Here is a 17,726-nt window from a genome sequence, read left to right on the forward strand (position 1 = left end):
TACCTCCTCGCGTAACTTTATCAACTGCCACGTGAAAGCAAAGAGAAACAGAGAGAAATAGAGGGAGCATTGAGGGAAAGATAAAAAGGAAAGACATGGCAGGAAGCAGATCAGTCATGCTGCTGGGTACAGAATTAACCTTGACGATTTATCTGTTTGCATGTTTAGCACTTAGAAATCACAGACAAACACATTAAACGAAGCTAAACACGAGACTCACGTAGACTTTTTGAACAAACAAAGATCAAGTTCTCTGGTTGTCACTGTAGACAGAGGGAGTGGGATGCTGGGCTCTCCCTGTCTAAACTAGCATCAACAAGGAAGTCGGATCACAACACTTGATATGGAATAAGAAGAGATGTTACATCCCACTCTGTATAGTAGAAAATACAGTTTTGGTACAGTATGCATAGAAGCTGAACAGAGGGAATATCTATGTTTTATATATCCCGCTGCAGGATCCCCAGAAGACCCATTCAATTGTTGCCTAGGTGTCCATCATAGGTGACATATTTTCAATATTTCATGCACCTTCTATATGTCAATACAGATGCCTGCTTTGTGGATTATGTATGGAGACGGTGTGAGGGCGCGTTTACACACACACACACACACACACACACACACACACACACACACACACACACACACACACACACACACACACAGTGCTTATTCCTAGGCCAACCAGGGCTATGATATTATTTTTTTAGCATTAGTTATTCAATTCAGATGATATAGAAGATCAAATTGAAAGTAATAGAACTGATCATTGTTACCATGTATCCTAACTAGGAGATACACACATTAGAGGAGGGTTGAATTTCAGCTATAATGAAGTTAAAGCACTATTAAATAAATGATTCCACAGCTTGCTCTTCATGTTGGCTTATCATGTGAACACAAAACTATTTAGTAGAGGAGGGGAAGGACAAGTTTCTTAATTTGTCAGTCGTTGCAGGTGATTTTCAAATCTCCATTTCTTGGGCGAGATTAAAGGTTGGCAGATCTAAAGGTGGGCTCTGGGCCACTAGGATTCCCTCTCATCTTACTTTGTAAGTGGTGGTCATTTTGAATTTCGCTAGTTTCAAATCATTTGCTATCATATCAGAAAAGAGGCAGGAGGGACTTGGATCAGAAATTATAAAACTTGATTGTCGAGAAGAAAGGAAAAGGCTAGGCGGAGGGGCTGATGTTAAACTATCGGTTGTCGTGGCAACAGTCGTCAGGAATGACAGGCCGGTCTCCTCCAGGCATTCTGAAGGAGACCCACACTGGAGGATGTACAGGGTGCAGGCGTCCGATCTGCAAACTGGGATGAGCTATTTAAGCCTAGTTATATCAGTACAATGTCACTCTCTACTCTGACGGAGAGAAAATAAACACAGCCATATCTGGAGTGCCAGCGTCAATATAATTGTCGGTGTTCAAAGCCAAATATAAACCTACATATAATGGTAGACAAACTTTGTTAAATAAAATGTATACATTTATTTTAAAAACACAAAGGAATATATCGTTCTTACCAGCCTAATTCAAAGCAAAATATTAGGTGTTTCAATACATCTGTGTGTTTTCAGTGCTAAACAAATTTAGAAAAGCATTTCCAATGACAAACATGTAACATTTATAATCACTTAGTATTTTAATTCTGTATACGGAGAACAAAAAGTTTAACACCGTGAAATCTGAAGAACATTTCAGAGAAAATGTATTTCAGCCGCGGCAGTCCGGCCATATAATATCTCTTGTGCATGACAGAATGCAAGAAATGTAGTAAAACTGCTTTGTTTGTCTGCAGAGAATCGGATTGAAGGGATACACTGGCCTTGGGGAACACGGCAGCGACAGGCTATCAAATGGAAAAACGTTGCCAAGAAATACGATTGTCTTCCCTCTTTCTTTTGGTGAGAAAAGGCGCCACTTTGCAGACTGGAAACAGTCCTTTATTTTGAAGGTCACTACCCCCTGCGTTGAATGCATTATTGAGAGGGTCAAAGTTTAAAACTACACTACAGATGTGGCCATTTAGGGTTTGAACAGGCCAGCCAGAGCCAGCGATCACTCGCCGCAGCCCGTTAGTCCAATTCAATGAGAACCAAACAAAACGTGTTCCATCTTATTTGTGCTGCTCGGCCGGATTTAAGTCCTTGTGAATGATTTTCTGAAACTATATGATGGGGTTTTGTTCTTGGCCAATTCTGTTTTATTTCTATTTTAAACAGCTTTATTTTTCCTTTGGCGTCCATTCTTTTAAAATATAACCAACAGACGGTGCTAGCTTGGCTCCAGAGAAACTGTAGTAAACACAGAGCAGTGGAAATGTAATAATTATGCTTGCATGAGCCACTTTTCCCAGTGTTTTTCTAATGCCAGCCAGTATTCAAAATTGCACTGCTGCAATTTTTCTGTTATGATAATCAGCGGATTTTTCAAACAAAGATTTTTTTTATTCAATACAGAATTCGATACAAGTGGTAATCTGCTTCCTTTGTAGCCTGGAAAATCTGGTCCACGCCGGCTCAAACCAGCACAATCTCTTGTGGCCAAGCCTTATGCTGTGACTGAAATCGAAACTATTCTGTAGAGTGTTCGTGTGCGAAAAATGTGTGTGTGCTAGCTACAATGTGTGAGTGTGTTTGTGTGTTGCATGCCGAGTAAAAAAAAAAAAAAAAAGTGCAACGGTAGACCACCACGTTATTAAAAAAAAGAGTGATAGCGTCATTTCAGTCTCTGTCCGCATACAGATAACGAATAAATGCCCAACTCCATTAAATCGTCCTTTAGCCATTATCGCAGGGCCAACACGCCATTTTCAGAACTTATGACGGCTTCCTATTTACTTAGCTATAAATCCTTGCCATGTAACCAACAGATTTGTGACTGGTAATGATCTGTTCAGCCAGGGCTATATGAAATGATCCTGACCTCTTTCAGATCGTCAGGAATTAAATTGACCAACTCGCCCATCTTTACCCAACCTCCCAATCACCCCCATCTCCCTCCAGAAAAAAAAGCCTGAAGTTCGGAGCACTCAACTCACAGCAAGACGTAGTCTTGAGTTATCTCCAGAAGGTTTTAAATTGGAAATGAGGTAAATATCGCACCTGGGAAAGAAATATAGTTGTGTTTGTGTGTGCGTGTGTGTGTATGCGCTCATGAGTTAAAATGCTGTTTTACAATGTACATATTTTACAATTATGATAACTTGTGAAGTACTCATTTTATGCTTAGGGCATTCATGGTTCTGAAACAATTAGTGAAGGCACAGCCAACCAAAGGTATAGGGTAACTAACCAATACAAGGATAAAGAAAAACATAGCAAATGTTTGCTGTGCAGCTATAAATTCCTATTGGAATAAGTTGAATCTTGTATTATATTTTTTATTTGAGATAAATATATATAAAATCTACACTCTGTTTTACAACATTTGGACATTGCTTTAGTTCAAGCACAATTTGCCTTCTCTTACATTCCAGCTGACCTTGTCTTGGTGATACTGAAACACTTAAGAAAACAGAGGGTGAATGAGAAATATTACAGAATTGTATTAAAACTAAAGTCTCATTTTTGCTATACCTTAAATTCTGTTGAGATGTAATTTAACCGTTTAAATTCACATCTTAAAAAAAAATCATATAATTATTAAATTGAGCACAACAGACTAACACCTTAAAATGCATGCATCTTAATTTGTCCTTGTAATTCAGCCGTTGCTGTACCCCCCCCCACCCCCAAGTTTAACCAAATTATTTTCCTATGAAAAATATTTGTAGGTGTACAAGTAATTATTTCAATAATGAGGCTGTTCATCAATAGTTTTTTAATGAAAGGGATCTGCATATGAATGTGGGTCGTATTGTTTATGATTTAAGATTTTAAATATGAACCATCACTGTCTTGAATGTGACAGTTCTGGCAGCAAATCCACTTCCAACTTCTGAATAGAATGTCAGAGTCACTTGTGCGTCTGGCTAATTTGCGGGGAATATGCATATCAATTACACATCCCGGCTAGTGTTACATATGTCTGTAAGATGTGTGGAGCAGGGGTCATTATTGAAATGGTAATAAGGAAGCTATAAAAAAAAAAATGAGACAACTTTATTTTGCTCCGAAATACTGCAGATCATTTCACTGTACTTTTACAAAGTACTAATGTACATACGTGTGTATTTGTCCCTCTCTCGGTGTGTGTCTGTGACAGACACCGCAGTCACTGCAAAGTTGACAGGATAATTTGAGGTAAAATATAATTAGACAAAAGGACACTGGTCAGAGTTCTGAGTGTCTGTTCTTAAGAGGCAGATGTGCAGGTGAGAGATAGGCAGAGCGTCTCAAGTGTTAAAAATACGGTTTGCGTAGCAGTTGATGTGGGGCTTTTTTGATGCAGCACTTCAGACAATTGAAATCATGGCATATTTTGGTCAATTGAGATAACAATTTAAGATGTTTGCTTTTGTTATTCCTTTCTCATATTCAATATGAATGAATCAATACAGTTTTTGAAGACACTTAATTTCCCATGTTTACTATATTTCTCTTGTCCTTTTCTTTACAGCAGAAGTGGTTAAATTGCTTTTTATCTGTTATAATCCATGGCACGGAATGTTTGTGATAAACATCAATAAGTTAAATGATCATTAGAAAATCCACATGTCTTTTATGAACTTAATGATATTTTTTAACTGTCAATTCAATTATCATCATTTCACTAGTGCTAAAACACAGTACCACTAATAAGAAATGTTAAGAAAAACATAACTAATTTCAGCGACTTCCCCAGTGCTTATCACGGCGACCCTGGTAAGAATATTTCCTCAGAGCGTCCGTTTTGTGTGGCACCCCCTCCACTGGTGTTTAAAGGACTGTGAAAGACGTGTTGGGGAGGTGGCTGGTTACACGCAAGCGCGTGCGTGTCTGTGGGACATGTTTTCGGGAGGATAAGTGCATAGATGGCTGGACAGCAGCTGTTGGGGGGGGGGGGGGCGGGCGGCGGGGGGGTTGCCCCAATCTGGTGCTGCCCAAACACTGGACCCAGTCCTGGAGCCTATTCAGACCCTAGGCAGCTTTGCATTAAACAGTGTTCCTTCCGCCTGACTTGGTGCCAATGCTTGCGGTGGCCCCGGTGGCCCTGGAAGGGGCCCTGCGAGGCCCTGACCCTTTTCCCACCCGGGGCCAGCCACCCACGCTGGGGACCGACGGTCCCTGATTAGCACCTCACCTGACTCTCGGATGAGCCGGCGTCTTCACCCAGGAGCTCGTTCCGCACCTCATCACTGTAGGCGATACGTGACCTTTTCTGCAGGGGCACAAGGAAGAGGAAGGAGAAGAAGACAGAGGAGAACAGAAGGGGAGAGAAAGAGAAAACAGGAGGGAGAAATAAAAAAAAAAAACGCCTTAGTGAAGTTGTCTTGGAAAAACATAACAGGCATTTCTTAAGCACGAGAGCCCCCTAATGGACCAGAGTGTAAAAAAAAAAAAAAAAAAAAAAACACAAATAAAACTACACCTGCAGATTCTACGTGCGCGCACGCGTGCGCACGCGTATGGGCACACTTGCGAGATGATCTAGTGCCACTGGAATTGTAGAGATGCCCCCCTTTCCCACTTAAATAAACCCAATCTGAAGAATAAAACCAGCTACGGCGGGCTGGAGCACGAGGGCAGGGCTGGGAGCTGTGTTAGGACAGTATCACTTGTCAGCGCTAAATGGTTTCTGGGGGCTGTCACCGCTGTCAGCACAGTGCAGTGGCAGGCTCTGTGATAAGGCCGATGCAGGGACTTAGACAGGGAATAATTCATCACCCATTGGCGTTCCATCAGATTCGGGCTCCCTCTCCCCTCTCTCTCGTTCCCCCTGCACCCTTCAGAAGGGCTGAGAGAGGGAATGCCATGTCCAAAAAAAAAGACAAACACTCAAACAACATTTTTTTTCACACACACACACACACACACACACACACACACACACACACACACACACACACACTTCAGTGCCACCTCAATGCTGAAAGAGCAGACGTTGTGTAGCGCTTGTTTACAGACACCAAGCCAAAAAAGAGCCCTCTTCAAATGCCCTCCAAACTAAATACACAGCAACAGAAAGAGCGAAACTGTTTACAAAGCCTGCATGGCTTTTCTTCTTTTTCTGCCCTGACAGGAGTTCTATGTTGGCAGTGGGAGGGGAGCTAAATCAGAAACAATGAGAGAGATAGGGCTGAAAATGTGATATTGGTACATCTACTCTCAGATCTGTGGGGACACACATTTCATTTATTTTGTCCAGTTCCGGTTTTGAAACTGTATGAAGTGACGGCTGAATACTGATGTTTCTAAATGATGGTATGACTATCGAGAAACAGCGCTGAATTATCTATATATTGTTTACCAATTACAATCATCTCACTAAATTGAATTGAATTATGCATAGAAAAACAAACACCAGTCTCAATACTGGTTTTCCTTATAAACTTGACCAGTGAGTGGAAAGATATCAGCCCATTGGGAAGAGATTCGTTATTGTGGAAGTGAGGGCCTCAGGAGTAATCACAGAGTTGTCTGGGAATCTGATTGACCAAGGCAACAAGCCAGAAACCACCCAAAGTCCCCTCTGTACAGGCCTCGGGTGCCACAGGGACCTGAGGTAACCACCACAAGACCTGAACACGGTGAACAACAAATATGAAAGTAACCCAGTCATAATACTGCATACAAGCAGAAGAAAATGCTCTGTTTCCTATCTTTGTGACTATGTTTTTGGCCCCCAGCTTTTGGACCATTCAGACAGCATTAATCAAGACATTGAGATTTCGGACAGGAGCAAATTAATTCTTCACTGGAAGTATGATTCCCTTTACTTAGAATGTACAGGTTAAGGGTTATGACCAAGTTAAGACACGGGATTCTCAGTAGTTAGAGCGAGTACAAAGACAGTAAGCATCAACCTAGAATAGGCAGACACCGCAGTACACGCGGCGTAGAATCATGTTTCGCCGGGATAACACCCACATATCTCATTTTAGTAGAGATTCATCTTAAAGAGCTGCAGCGTAACTTAGGGGAATGACGGGTTGCCAGTAATTGAGACTAGAAGCCTGCGAGAAAGCTTGATTTGAGTATGCAGACTGACGTCTTCTTCAAACCCGGCACAGTTTTTTGGTACTTCTAAATAGCTGTTTGCTGCCAAGAGTATCAACAGCTTCCGCGATGAATGCTGCGCAAATAAAACAGAAAATAAAAAGAACTGCTACTGAACCAAAGGCTGCTGCTGCTCCCAACCCATTTACTGGTGGTTTGAATTCCCCCCTCCGGAAAAACCCCATAACCCTCACAGTGATTATTCCCTTCTCATTTGATGTAAAACAAGAGCAGCTGTGCAATATTGACTGCCTCAACCACTGACAGACTTTGATTACCGGATGGGGTTCAAAAAAAAAAAAAGAAAAAAAGTGCATGTCAAACCGCGATTGTCTTCATTTGATAATATTTTGTCGTGTGTGACTTTTGAGATCCCCACTATAGAGAGCATAAATTATTAAATTCTATACATTTGATCATGCTATATAAAGGTTTATAATAACTAGGAAGGTTCCAGAAATATGGAAGTTGTAAGTGGCTCTGGATGAGTGTTTGCTGATTGCCATATTTAAAAAGGTATAGCTAAATAGTAAGTAAAGAAATAAAAATAAAACAAATAGAGACACAAAATATTGATAGAAAGTTTTTCATTATGGATATTGTGTGTTGAAGACCGAGCTAGAAAATTAAAAACAACATGAAAACAGGCGAGGAGGCTTTGTAATCTAAAAAGAATGAGCACTTTCATAAGATACCTTATTGCCATAGAAAAGAAAAGGGAGATCTTTTTTTAATCCTTTTGAAAGGTCTTTCTTTTGTCACTTTTTTTAATCTTGGGTGAGAATTTGCTTCTATTCCCGGAAGCACAAAAAAAAAAAGAAAAAGTACAAAGATCCATCTTAACTTTATGCAAAGTGGTCCGTCTGCCTTTAAAACTCTCTCTCGTCAAACGTCAAATGGGAGACGGAGGTGCTGGTGTCCTGTCAAAAACACGTGTTTTACCTCCGTTGACATTCATGGGAAAAGGAAAAAAAGCTTAATTCAACCCGTCAAAACACAATTAAATAGGTATGCATAATAAACCACGTACAATATGCAAATCAATCGATTAGAACTGAAATCTATATTCATGCATTTATGAGCAAAATAGTAAAATACTACATAATTTCTACTTAAATACCTGCAACACCGTCTGGATATATGTAACATCATTCATTTAAAGGAACCGGTAAAACAATTATTCTAAAAATACTCACATTTAGAATATTAACACAAGGCCAACACTGACAGTCATTTTAAGACTCGGTTTACCGACCCAAAGTACATCTGTCACTATTATCAAAACCATATAAACAGGTCTTCATTGTAATTTTGATTTTTTTTTTTTAATACAACCCCCCTCCCCGCCCCCCCGCCCCCCTCTCGAGTCTTCCCTCTTCTCTTTAAGGCCACTGCAACAAGTGACACAAGCACGTGCAAAAAACGGTGGCGCCTGGAAAGCTGAGAAATGTAAACAGTTCATTAGATGGGATATAAAAGGCGTAGAAATACCCCGGGGCCTGGTGTAATGAGGGCCCTGAAGTTCCTCTGCAGATGCCTCTTCCTCTCCCTTTAACCCCCCCCCCAGCATACTGCTGGTGGCATGGCGGGAACGGTAATTAACAATATTTATTTTACAAAAGTGCGGTTCATTAAGTCTCTCTGCAGTGGCGGGAAAACGGGTGGCCGTTTCATTTGTTTTGGTGGCTTAATGCACCTTTTGTCACTTGGCGGGTGTCGCCGTCAAATGGGCTTTTATCCTTCCGTTTACTGTCAATCCATCATCTCCACATACTGGTAAGGAGGAGGCGGCCATAACTACAACGTTTATTATTAACAAAAAAAACATAAAAACAATACTATCACAGCACCGTCATTAATATCGCCGCTATACCATTAGACCTCTGACGAAACATGGCATGAATATGGACCAATTAACACTGCAATCCCACCCAAACTGGAGGGTGACTTCCAGCCTGGGTGAAGCAGCGGACCAGGGACACAGGGTGTTCCGTGACCCCAGAAGCTGAGGTGGTGGAGGGTGGCACGACAATCACAGGAAGCAGAGACCTTTGAGAGAGCTGAAGTATGACAACAGCTTCTTCCATGACGCATCTCGGCGTGGCAGGGGGTTAACACACTCACACCTGGCACAAAGAACACCTCGCACACAAACGCACACTTGTTGATTTTGTCTCCCCTCTCTTAACAAATTGGCCAAGGTTGTTCAATTAAGTAAGTGCTGCTTTTGTTGCGTTTGACACATTATCAGATAAAGGCAAGCAGAAACAATGGTGAGGAGGGGCTTTCGGTGCCTTTGCTTTGTTTTTGGTCGTCGGTGTCATCCAATCCTCTACTCTTGTCTATCATCAGAGCAGGTGTGCACGTCTGTAGGACTGTGTGTTTATGTAAAAAGCCTTGTGAAAGCATGTGTCTTAATGGTGTGTGTTTGTGTGTATGAGAAATCTCCTTCAGAAATTCTCGGTACGAATGTGTGTGCGCGTGTGTGTGTGTGTGTGTGTACACTGGCCTGTGTGTGTTCTCCTCTTAATATGACTGCAACAGTAGAAGGGAGCCCAGAGCTTTAGATAACAGCATGGGGCCTCTCATTAGCTCACAGGTTGGTGCTTTTGTGGCTTTAACACACACAAGGCATTGTGTTTCACAGTCATAAAAGACTAAAGGAGTCTCCGCAGAGCTACAAAAGACCACAAATAAACTCAAATGATCAGGCAAAACAAGGCGATAATGGAGCTGGAACACATTATACACTGAGGGCGGAGGAAATGTCCAATGTAATGACGAGCACTCCAGCCATTTCAATTGGGCCTCACTGTCATTTAAGCAGGAAATGATGTCGTCGATAAATATATTAATGTATACTATATTTACATAACGCGATATTAAATATAACATTTTGCAATAAATCAAATAATCACATCATGTTTATGTAACCAAAAAAAATAAAATGATATATTCATAGGACACCCTTTGTTTAATGTCATTTTGTTACAATAGGGCTCCTTTCTTCCTCCACCTCTGTGATAAGGGCACCAGATCTCCCTGTCAAAGTCATTTCTGTTGTTACGTAGTGCAGGGATCGGTCAATAAGCCTAACGACTGGACCCGTCAACCAAGAGGGCCGGTGAGCGAGGAGGAGGAGAAGAAAAAAAAAACGATCGCAACTGAACTCGAAACAAAAGAGCAAATTCAAGGGGCTTTGATTGAAGAAACCCCATATACTTTTTGAAGGCCAGGGAATCGTCCCTCAATGGTTCTTTCTTTAAGGCATGAGGGCCGATTAAACCCAATATTAAAATATGGAAGCAGTTCTAATGAAAAATCAAAGGCCCGGCTTCTTTTTTCCTTTTTTCCCCAGTTCTTCCCGTCTTCCCCTTCGTCTCCCGGTACGTGAATTCCGGGCTGTTTGGTGGGGGGGCGGGGGGGGGCGGAGGGAGAGGAGAGCCGGGGCCAGAGCGTCAGTGGTGCAGAAATCAATAGAGGAGAGCCGTCGGGGAGGCAGCCGGGCGAGAGGAACCAGAGCGGGGCCCGCTCGGATCACAACGCTGGCTTCTGGCGTGCAGTGGGGAATAAAGTGGGCCTCCCCGGGTCAGCGCCAGAGAAAAAGGTGAGATTAGAGGGAAATGGAGGAGGGATTTCAGGGTGGGAGGGGGGGGCTGGGGGTGGTGGTGGAGGGGGAGGGGGGCGCACGGTGCGGGATACCTGGCGAGCCAGGGACCAATCGGCCCATTAGCCTGTGGCTACCTACATATGGTTCACTGAACCCTCCACTGAGAACAACTTTTCTTTTTTCTTTTTTTTTTCCTTTTCCTCGAATTGGTCTCTTTTCTTTTTCCTTCAAAAAAAAAGAAAATAAAAAAAAAAAGAAGACCTTCACTTTTAACCCTTTCTCCGCGTCGGAGTGTTCTCTTTTGACCTCGATTTATGATTCATTGTTGTTTGATGTCTATTCTCGGAATGTTATCTAAAAATGTATAAAGCTAGACACAAAGGAAGCGATTTGGGCATACACACATATATATATATATATATAAATAAATATATAATGTGTGTGTGTGTTGCTGTGCAGACTATATATGGCCCTCTGTCCCTCTCCTTTCAGGGGAGCAACGTGACCATTGTCTGCCCTGAATGCCTCCCTCATTAGCATGACAACAGAGCTGCCAACATATAGGGGCTTACCCACATCATTAACACTACATATCTGTATACCTTCTGATTCCAACGGTCGGACCACATTGGGATGCAGATGAGGGCCACGGCCCCTTCCAGCCGAGCCATTCCAACATGTGCCCCTGTGAACCTCCCACCACACTTAACCGCTCCACAGGAGTCCACGTGTTTCAGGGCAGCTTTCGGAGCAGCTGTCCAAAACACCAGCCATGGCCAACTGAGGGCCAGTGAGGGTCTTGTTTAACTCCCTCCCGTGGATTTGAACAAGCCACGGACAGGACACGGTCAGAAACCCTCTTCCTCAGGGTGAGTGTGTGGCTGAGTCGACCAGGGCGTAGGGCTGGACCGCGTTTCACCGGTGACTGATATGACCGTGGCCAGCCATAGTCTGTGGGCGCCTGTGCTGTGCGTGTTCGGTCTCACTTCTGCATTTGATTGTGACTGGCAGGTGCACCATCCACTAGTTTCATTTGGATTTAATAACAATAAATCTAATCCATGTGCATTAAAAAATAGGAGGACATTAAGACCCTGGAGCCAGCTACTGACAAGAAAAAGAAGATGAGTTTAAACAGCTCAATTGAAAAAGATGAAAAGCAATTCATGCCAAATTTTACAGTCTAGTGTTTACCAGGTATTAACTTGGTTAAATTACAGATACCTAAATCATTTTAGTTTTTAGTATGCAAGTAATAAGTAAATGTTGTAACCTTGAGTAACGTAATAAATAACTTCCAGGCAAACACCAGCTGACAATCAGTTAAATAAAGGGACACCCTGATTCTTTGAATCACATTTTGAATGCAACACACTTCTTGATTTTACCACCTGATGTCAACAAATTGTGTAAAGACACAAAGTCAAAAATAAGTCTGCCTCAGAACCCAAATAAAACAAAAGGTGTTCAGGCTGATTGTGGGTGCGAGTTAAAGCTCTGATGTCAGCCAACCTCTGGGATAAACGAACAAATCCTTAATTCATCCTCTACAGTGTAATTTTGATCAAGGCCACAGCAAGATTCCTCCGCAGGCTTCATAACCAGCAGAGAAACAACAGAATTGTCAGCCACAAAGACCAAAAGCATTTTCGCTTTCTTTTGCACGCTCCTCATTAAAAGCATTTAGGCAAGAGAAAGGGCAATGAAACTGGATGGGAGAAAGTTTGTTTCCATTTCAAGACCTCATCCCAGGGTAAATACATCGAGCGAACTGCGGAAACCCAGCGAGTGCTGAAGAAAACTGGCGATGTTAAAGTTCCCTTCCCTCTCCTTTCCACTCTGGTTTGTTAAAGCCAAACGGCAAAAAGGAAAGGGAGGGCAAACACAACAAGCCTACGAGATGCATTCATAATGCATTTCATAAATACTTCATGACCTTTACATATTTAAGCCAGTCTGGCAAATAAAAAAAAATAAAAAAAAGACATTGCAAAATAAGAAGAAGAAAAAAAAAGAAGATTGGTGTCACCTATTCTGGTCCTGCCTGTCAGCACATCACTTGGGTGTGGGTGTCACATGCCACTTCTGGTTTCCACTGGTGTGTGGGACAGGCTTGGGGCTGCGAAACAAGGGGGAAGACAGCCCTGCGAGGTGGGGGGGGGGGCGGGGGGGTGTAATGTATCCCTGTGTCTTTCTGTCCCCCCCCCTTATTATCTCCCAGTCAAGTCAGTCAATCACACAGGCCCTGAGGACACAGAGGACCTGGGTTCAGGTAGACACATCCAGACACATGTCTGACGCTACTGATCAGTGGCAGCGGGGGGGGGGGGACTGTCTACGCTTTGGACAGGACCCCAAGATAAGTGGTGGGAAATGACTGCATCAATGAAGGAGGGCTGAGTGTACAAAGTACCCAGCGCATGCTCTCGCATGCACACAGTTATGATTACCATTAATGAAAGATCTGTTCAATTAAACAGTTCTTTCCAAACGCCCCATTCCTCTAACAATCCTGTGAATCAGCGTCCATTTGAAAACAGATTCCTTACAATCCCATTGCCTATATTGTTTTTGGAGACAGTAATGGATTAATTAGCACATTAGCTGATAATAATTTACTAGAGTGAGTGCGTAACTTTTTGTACTGGCCTGCCATGACTACCTTGTTAGGGTTTGCCTTGTGGACTCTGTCCTCCTAGCGACTCAGTCCTTCACCCATCCATCGGTCCCTTTCCATGACGCTCCGCTCCATCCCAACAGGGAGCCTGATCTACTAGAGGCTGCAGGCCTCCGCGCAGGGTCTCCAAAAGGACAAGTCTTTCTATTCAGCCAGTCCACAAGGAGCTTGGCCAAGAGCTTCTGTGTTAGACTGAGAGGCAGGAATCATAAACAGAGGAAAAGATTGATTCTGTTTACATGTTAGATCTGCGCTGGGCTCTGTGTAAAAGACGTAAAAATCCTCTCAATCCTGGCTTTTTCAATAAGAAATCTGATCTTTTTAATCTGAATGCGTGACTGGACTTTTATCGCTATTGATGGCTTGTTAAACTAGAGAACATATAAACCATAATCTGCATTAACTCCTTAGTGGTACACAATGAAGACCAAAAACTGTTAGGGAGGACAAATGCAGACAAGTCCATTCAAGGGGATTTATAGTGTCTAACATCCAACTAATGTGGGCCTGTCATGTTTTGTTTGTAGAAGTCAGTGTAAAAGAGGATTGGGGGCAAAGAAGACAGAACCTCCAAGATGGATTACAATGAAACTGTGCCTTGAGAGGCTAAGCACAGTAAAGTGCTCGTTCAATATCTGTCAAACCTATTTCAAATAACCTAATTATTAAACCTCTCCCATTCAAAGTGAAGGAATTTAACGACACATCTTGAGAAAGGACAGTAGGACATAACCATATTGTGGTTTCGCAAATGCTTGCCGATGTTTTGCTTAAATTCCTGAGCCCATCAAGACAACTTTGGGGTAAGTACCAAAGTACGGCAGTCCTCGTGACTGTGACTTGACCATGAACGACGATCTCATTGATGCACAGCGGAATACAGCACGGAATAAAATTCAGCCCCCCATAATTAAAATAGGAAATTAGCTGGTTTCATGCAGACTTATACATATACTTAAAGGCAAAAGCTAGAATTTGAAAAGTTTGGTCTGAAGCCAAAGACTAAAGGAAATTCCCAGACCCCAGTGACCATGCTGTCTCCCAAGGTTGTCCAGCACACAGCTTTGACCTCCTACAGCAGCTCTGTTGGTCTACTGTAGTTAAAACAATGTGTAGGCAGGTTGCTCACTGTCTCACGTGGCAAGACCTTGGGCAACGGCACAAGCAGTACTGGATTGTGATTGTGGAAGTAAGCGGTCTGGTTCTAGAGACTCAGGATGGTCTGGATTCAAACGGCCTAATTCGTACTCTCAGGTGCTCTCACATGTGATTGCTGTCATATTATCTATAGTATTGTATTCTTCAAACCCCATGCAAAAGACATTATCCCATCCTTATACCGTTTAAATGTTTTTAATCTTATTTGACAAAAGGAAGCTATTAGTTCCATTTACATAATAAAACCTTTAAAACATTTTAAAACATAACATTAAAAAATATATATTTTTAGAATAAATTAAAAAAGTAAATAAAGAATTACCTCTGTTTGAAACCTTTCAGTGGTGCTGGGTTTGGAAATGAAATTAAAAAAAGATAGTGCTTATGGGTAACTTGATGCAGCTCAAATTCTGCCGACACCAATCGAGGTGTCCTGAACAATGCTCACTGATACACAATGGAAAGCACAGAGAGGCATTTGCAAAAATGTCATCCATGTTAAAAGCAAGGCCAAATAATTTACAAGTTGCCATAGTTCATCTTGCGTTTTATCTGAGGCATTTTCCTCTTTACAGAATATACTGAAGGACCCAAGGTGCTCACTGCATAGCTACTGCATTCAATACTTGCCCTAAAAGAAAATGTATTTTCATTGAATTATTTCTTTTTCCACTTGAAGGTCATTAATAATCACTTAAGAGACTGAAACGTGGAAAAAAAGCTGTTACACATATGGGATCAGGTCAGCAGACAGCTATTAATTCCATTTATAAGACCGCATAAGGTGAATACTGTTCAATATTTCAAGGCTGGTTGATTCTGTAAACTCTTCAGAAATGCATTCATTACCTCCCTTGATAGATGCTGGAAGCCATTCAGTGTACAGGTGTTGGTAACTATCAACCTATGGCTACCATTGCCATAGGTTGATAGTTACAAGATAAACTGGACAAGATAATCCGGACAAGATAAACTGACAAACACTTCCTTGCCTCCTCACCGTAAATTCGCCTGGGAAGGGTTTGTTGAAGTTTTATGCATGCATCAAACTGTAGAACATAAAAAATATCAAAAGAGTGCAGCAAAAATTTGGCGCACCTTGAATAGAAAATCAGTGAATGTCCTCAAAAATAAGGTGAAATGATAGACAATGCTTTTCATCACTCCAAGAAAATTCAACTTGCTGTGGTATTCAGACTGGGAACCCAGACTGGGAACCCAGCCTTGGCAACGTATGCTGCCATAGCTGGCATAATGAAGCAGAGAAATGTGAGAACCATTCTCTGTATCTACAATTGTTCAACCAAGAGCAACTTAATTTTTTAAAATAATAATAAAGGTTATTTTGTTATTTTTAAAAAGGTTCATTTGTAAACCAAAGAATGGCCTTTACTGCACCTATGTTTGAAGCCAAGTCCTTCTGGTGCACAGTCGGAGCACAGTATAAAATCGTACCCACTTTATATAGTTAAAACCGAAAGCACAGCAAGAATAACACTTAACATAAACAATTGAACTGATCATGGCCATAGTCAGAAAATAACAAGGACCGGACCTACTTGAAATATACACCAGCAACACAGATCAACAAAGGGTTCTGTTCTAACTAACTGGAAGTCCAGAACCTGCAGGTCAACCAGGTATGTTCCACTCCTATCTCAGAGTTTCACAGAGTAGACCAGGCCACAGTATTTTCCACTCCTATCTCAGAGTTTCACAGAGTAGACCAGGCCACAGTATTTTCCACTCCTATCTCAGAGTTTCACAGAGTAGACCAGGCCAGAGTATTTTCCACTCCTATCTCAGAGTTTCACAGAGTAGACCAGGCCAGAGCTAAACACAGCGAGGAGAAGCAGCTCTTTAAGCAGGTCTCAATATATTGAGAAAGACGTTTAAAATCGGCATGTGTGCTTATCAATATCACCTACCAGACAGTTCCGGTAGGCCTGAATTCCTTGAGCAACATCGCCATCTTGTGTCAGCAAAGAGGGACGACAGCTTCTCGAGCACTCAAACTAAATGTTGTACCCTAAAATCCCTAAGGTACAAAAGCTATATTCTGACTTTGTATTCTTCGATGTAAAGTCCTGTGGATGTGGCCCTAAGCGCTGTCATGCTTGTGGTCCCTGTGGTTCAGGGGAATATGGCATCCCTACCGCTCCAGTAAGGCATACGTACCTTGGGCCAGTGTGGCTGCAGTGCCAGACACAGCGGCTCCCCTGTGTGTGACCCCCCCCCCCCACAAACAGACCCGCGCGGTCCGAGCTCAGCCAGAATGGATGTCGAGGGTGTTCACTGCGTTCGCTGCCCTAGCCTCCCGGCGGTGGAACAAAACTTTAGTGCTACCTTTGAAGATGGAGGGTCTGTATTAGCTGATAGGTTTCATTAAATTAAGCATCCATCAGGTCTCTCTTCTGCCTGATCAAAGGCCTCGCTAAGAGGCATGTTATTCTGCTTCCCCTGACTTAAACGCATCCCCTCCATCAAACCGGGATTTTTTCCCCCCCTCTCATTTATTTGGGTGTTTTTTTTTTTTTGGTAGCACCAGCTTCCCCTTCAGCTGATGCAAGGCCCCTCCACGGGTGTCCTCTGGTTCTAAGACCCTCTGTCACTCCATTAGAAAAATGAAGCCGTCAACCAGGAAAGGAATAGTAAATGCCCTTTCGGGATGTCCTTCTGATGTGCACTTTTTTTTTTTTAGCATCCGTCTGGAAAATGGCTGAGTTATTGGAGTTGGGCACAGCCCTGTCGGGCATGGGAGACAGGGGCTCAATCTGGCATGTTGCGGGCGTGAAGACCTCAAAACAGAGGGTGACCAAGAGGATGAGAGTGGTGGTTGGGGGGGGGGGGGGGAGACACCTCAGGGAGGTCAGGAGGGGGAGAACGGAGGTCAGAGAGGGGGGAGGGATGGAACACAAGGTCTTGATTACCCTTTATAACTGGTGTCCTGTGATCTGCCGGCTAGCACCCTTTATAACTGGTGTCCTGTGCTCATAGGGCGTTCAGGAGTGAGAAGAAGCGCGAGTCCGTGCCAGACTGAAGCATTTGACACTTCTGACGAAGAGGTGAAAGGAACTATCAGCTTTGGGAGAATTTTTGGGAACTAGAACCTCAGGGAAAGTGGGTAACAGGAGGTCCT

The 17,726-nt window shown here is 42.7% G+C and overlaps 1 protein-coding gene across 4 annotated transcripts in view; it reads right to left on the bottom strand.

Annotated features, from left to right (window-relative positions):
• Positions 1 to 17,726, bottom strand: part of vti1a (vesicle transport through interaction with t-SNAREs 1A) — a 126,988-nt gene that overhangs the window by 101,635 nt on the left and 7,627 nt on the right. For 2 of the 4 annotated variants that reach the window (XM_010866959.4, XM_010866975.3), the window contains exons 4-5: positions 5,227 to 5,304; positions 4 to 24 (exon numbers count right to left, since the gene is read on the bottom strand). In XM_010866959.4, the coding sequence (XP_010865261.1) occupies positions 4 to 24; positions 5,227 to 5,304 (99 nt within the window). The remainder of the gene's footprint in view (positions 1 to 3; positions 25 to 5,226; positions 5,305 to 17,726) is intronic. The other 2 variants (XM_010866967.4, XM_010866984.3) reach the window with 1 other exon arrangement.

Source organism: Esox lucius, chromosome 5 (assembly GCF_011004845.1).
Source record: "Esox lucius isolate fEsoLuc1 chromosome 5, fEsoLuc1.pri, whole genome shotgun sequence".
In the NCBI taxonomy this organism is placed as follows: domain Eukaryota; kingdom Metazoa; phylum Chordata; class Actinopteri; order Esociformes; family Esocidae; genus Esox; species Esox lucius.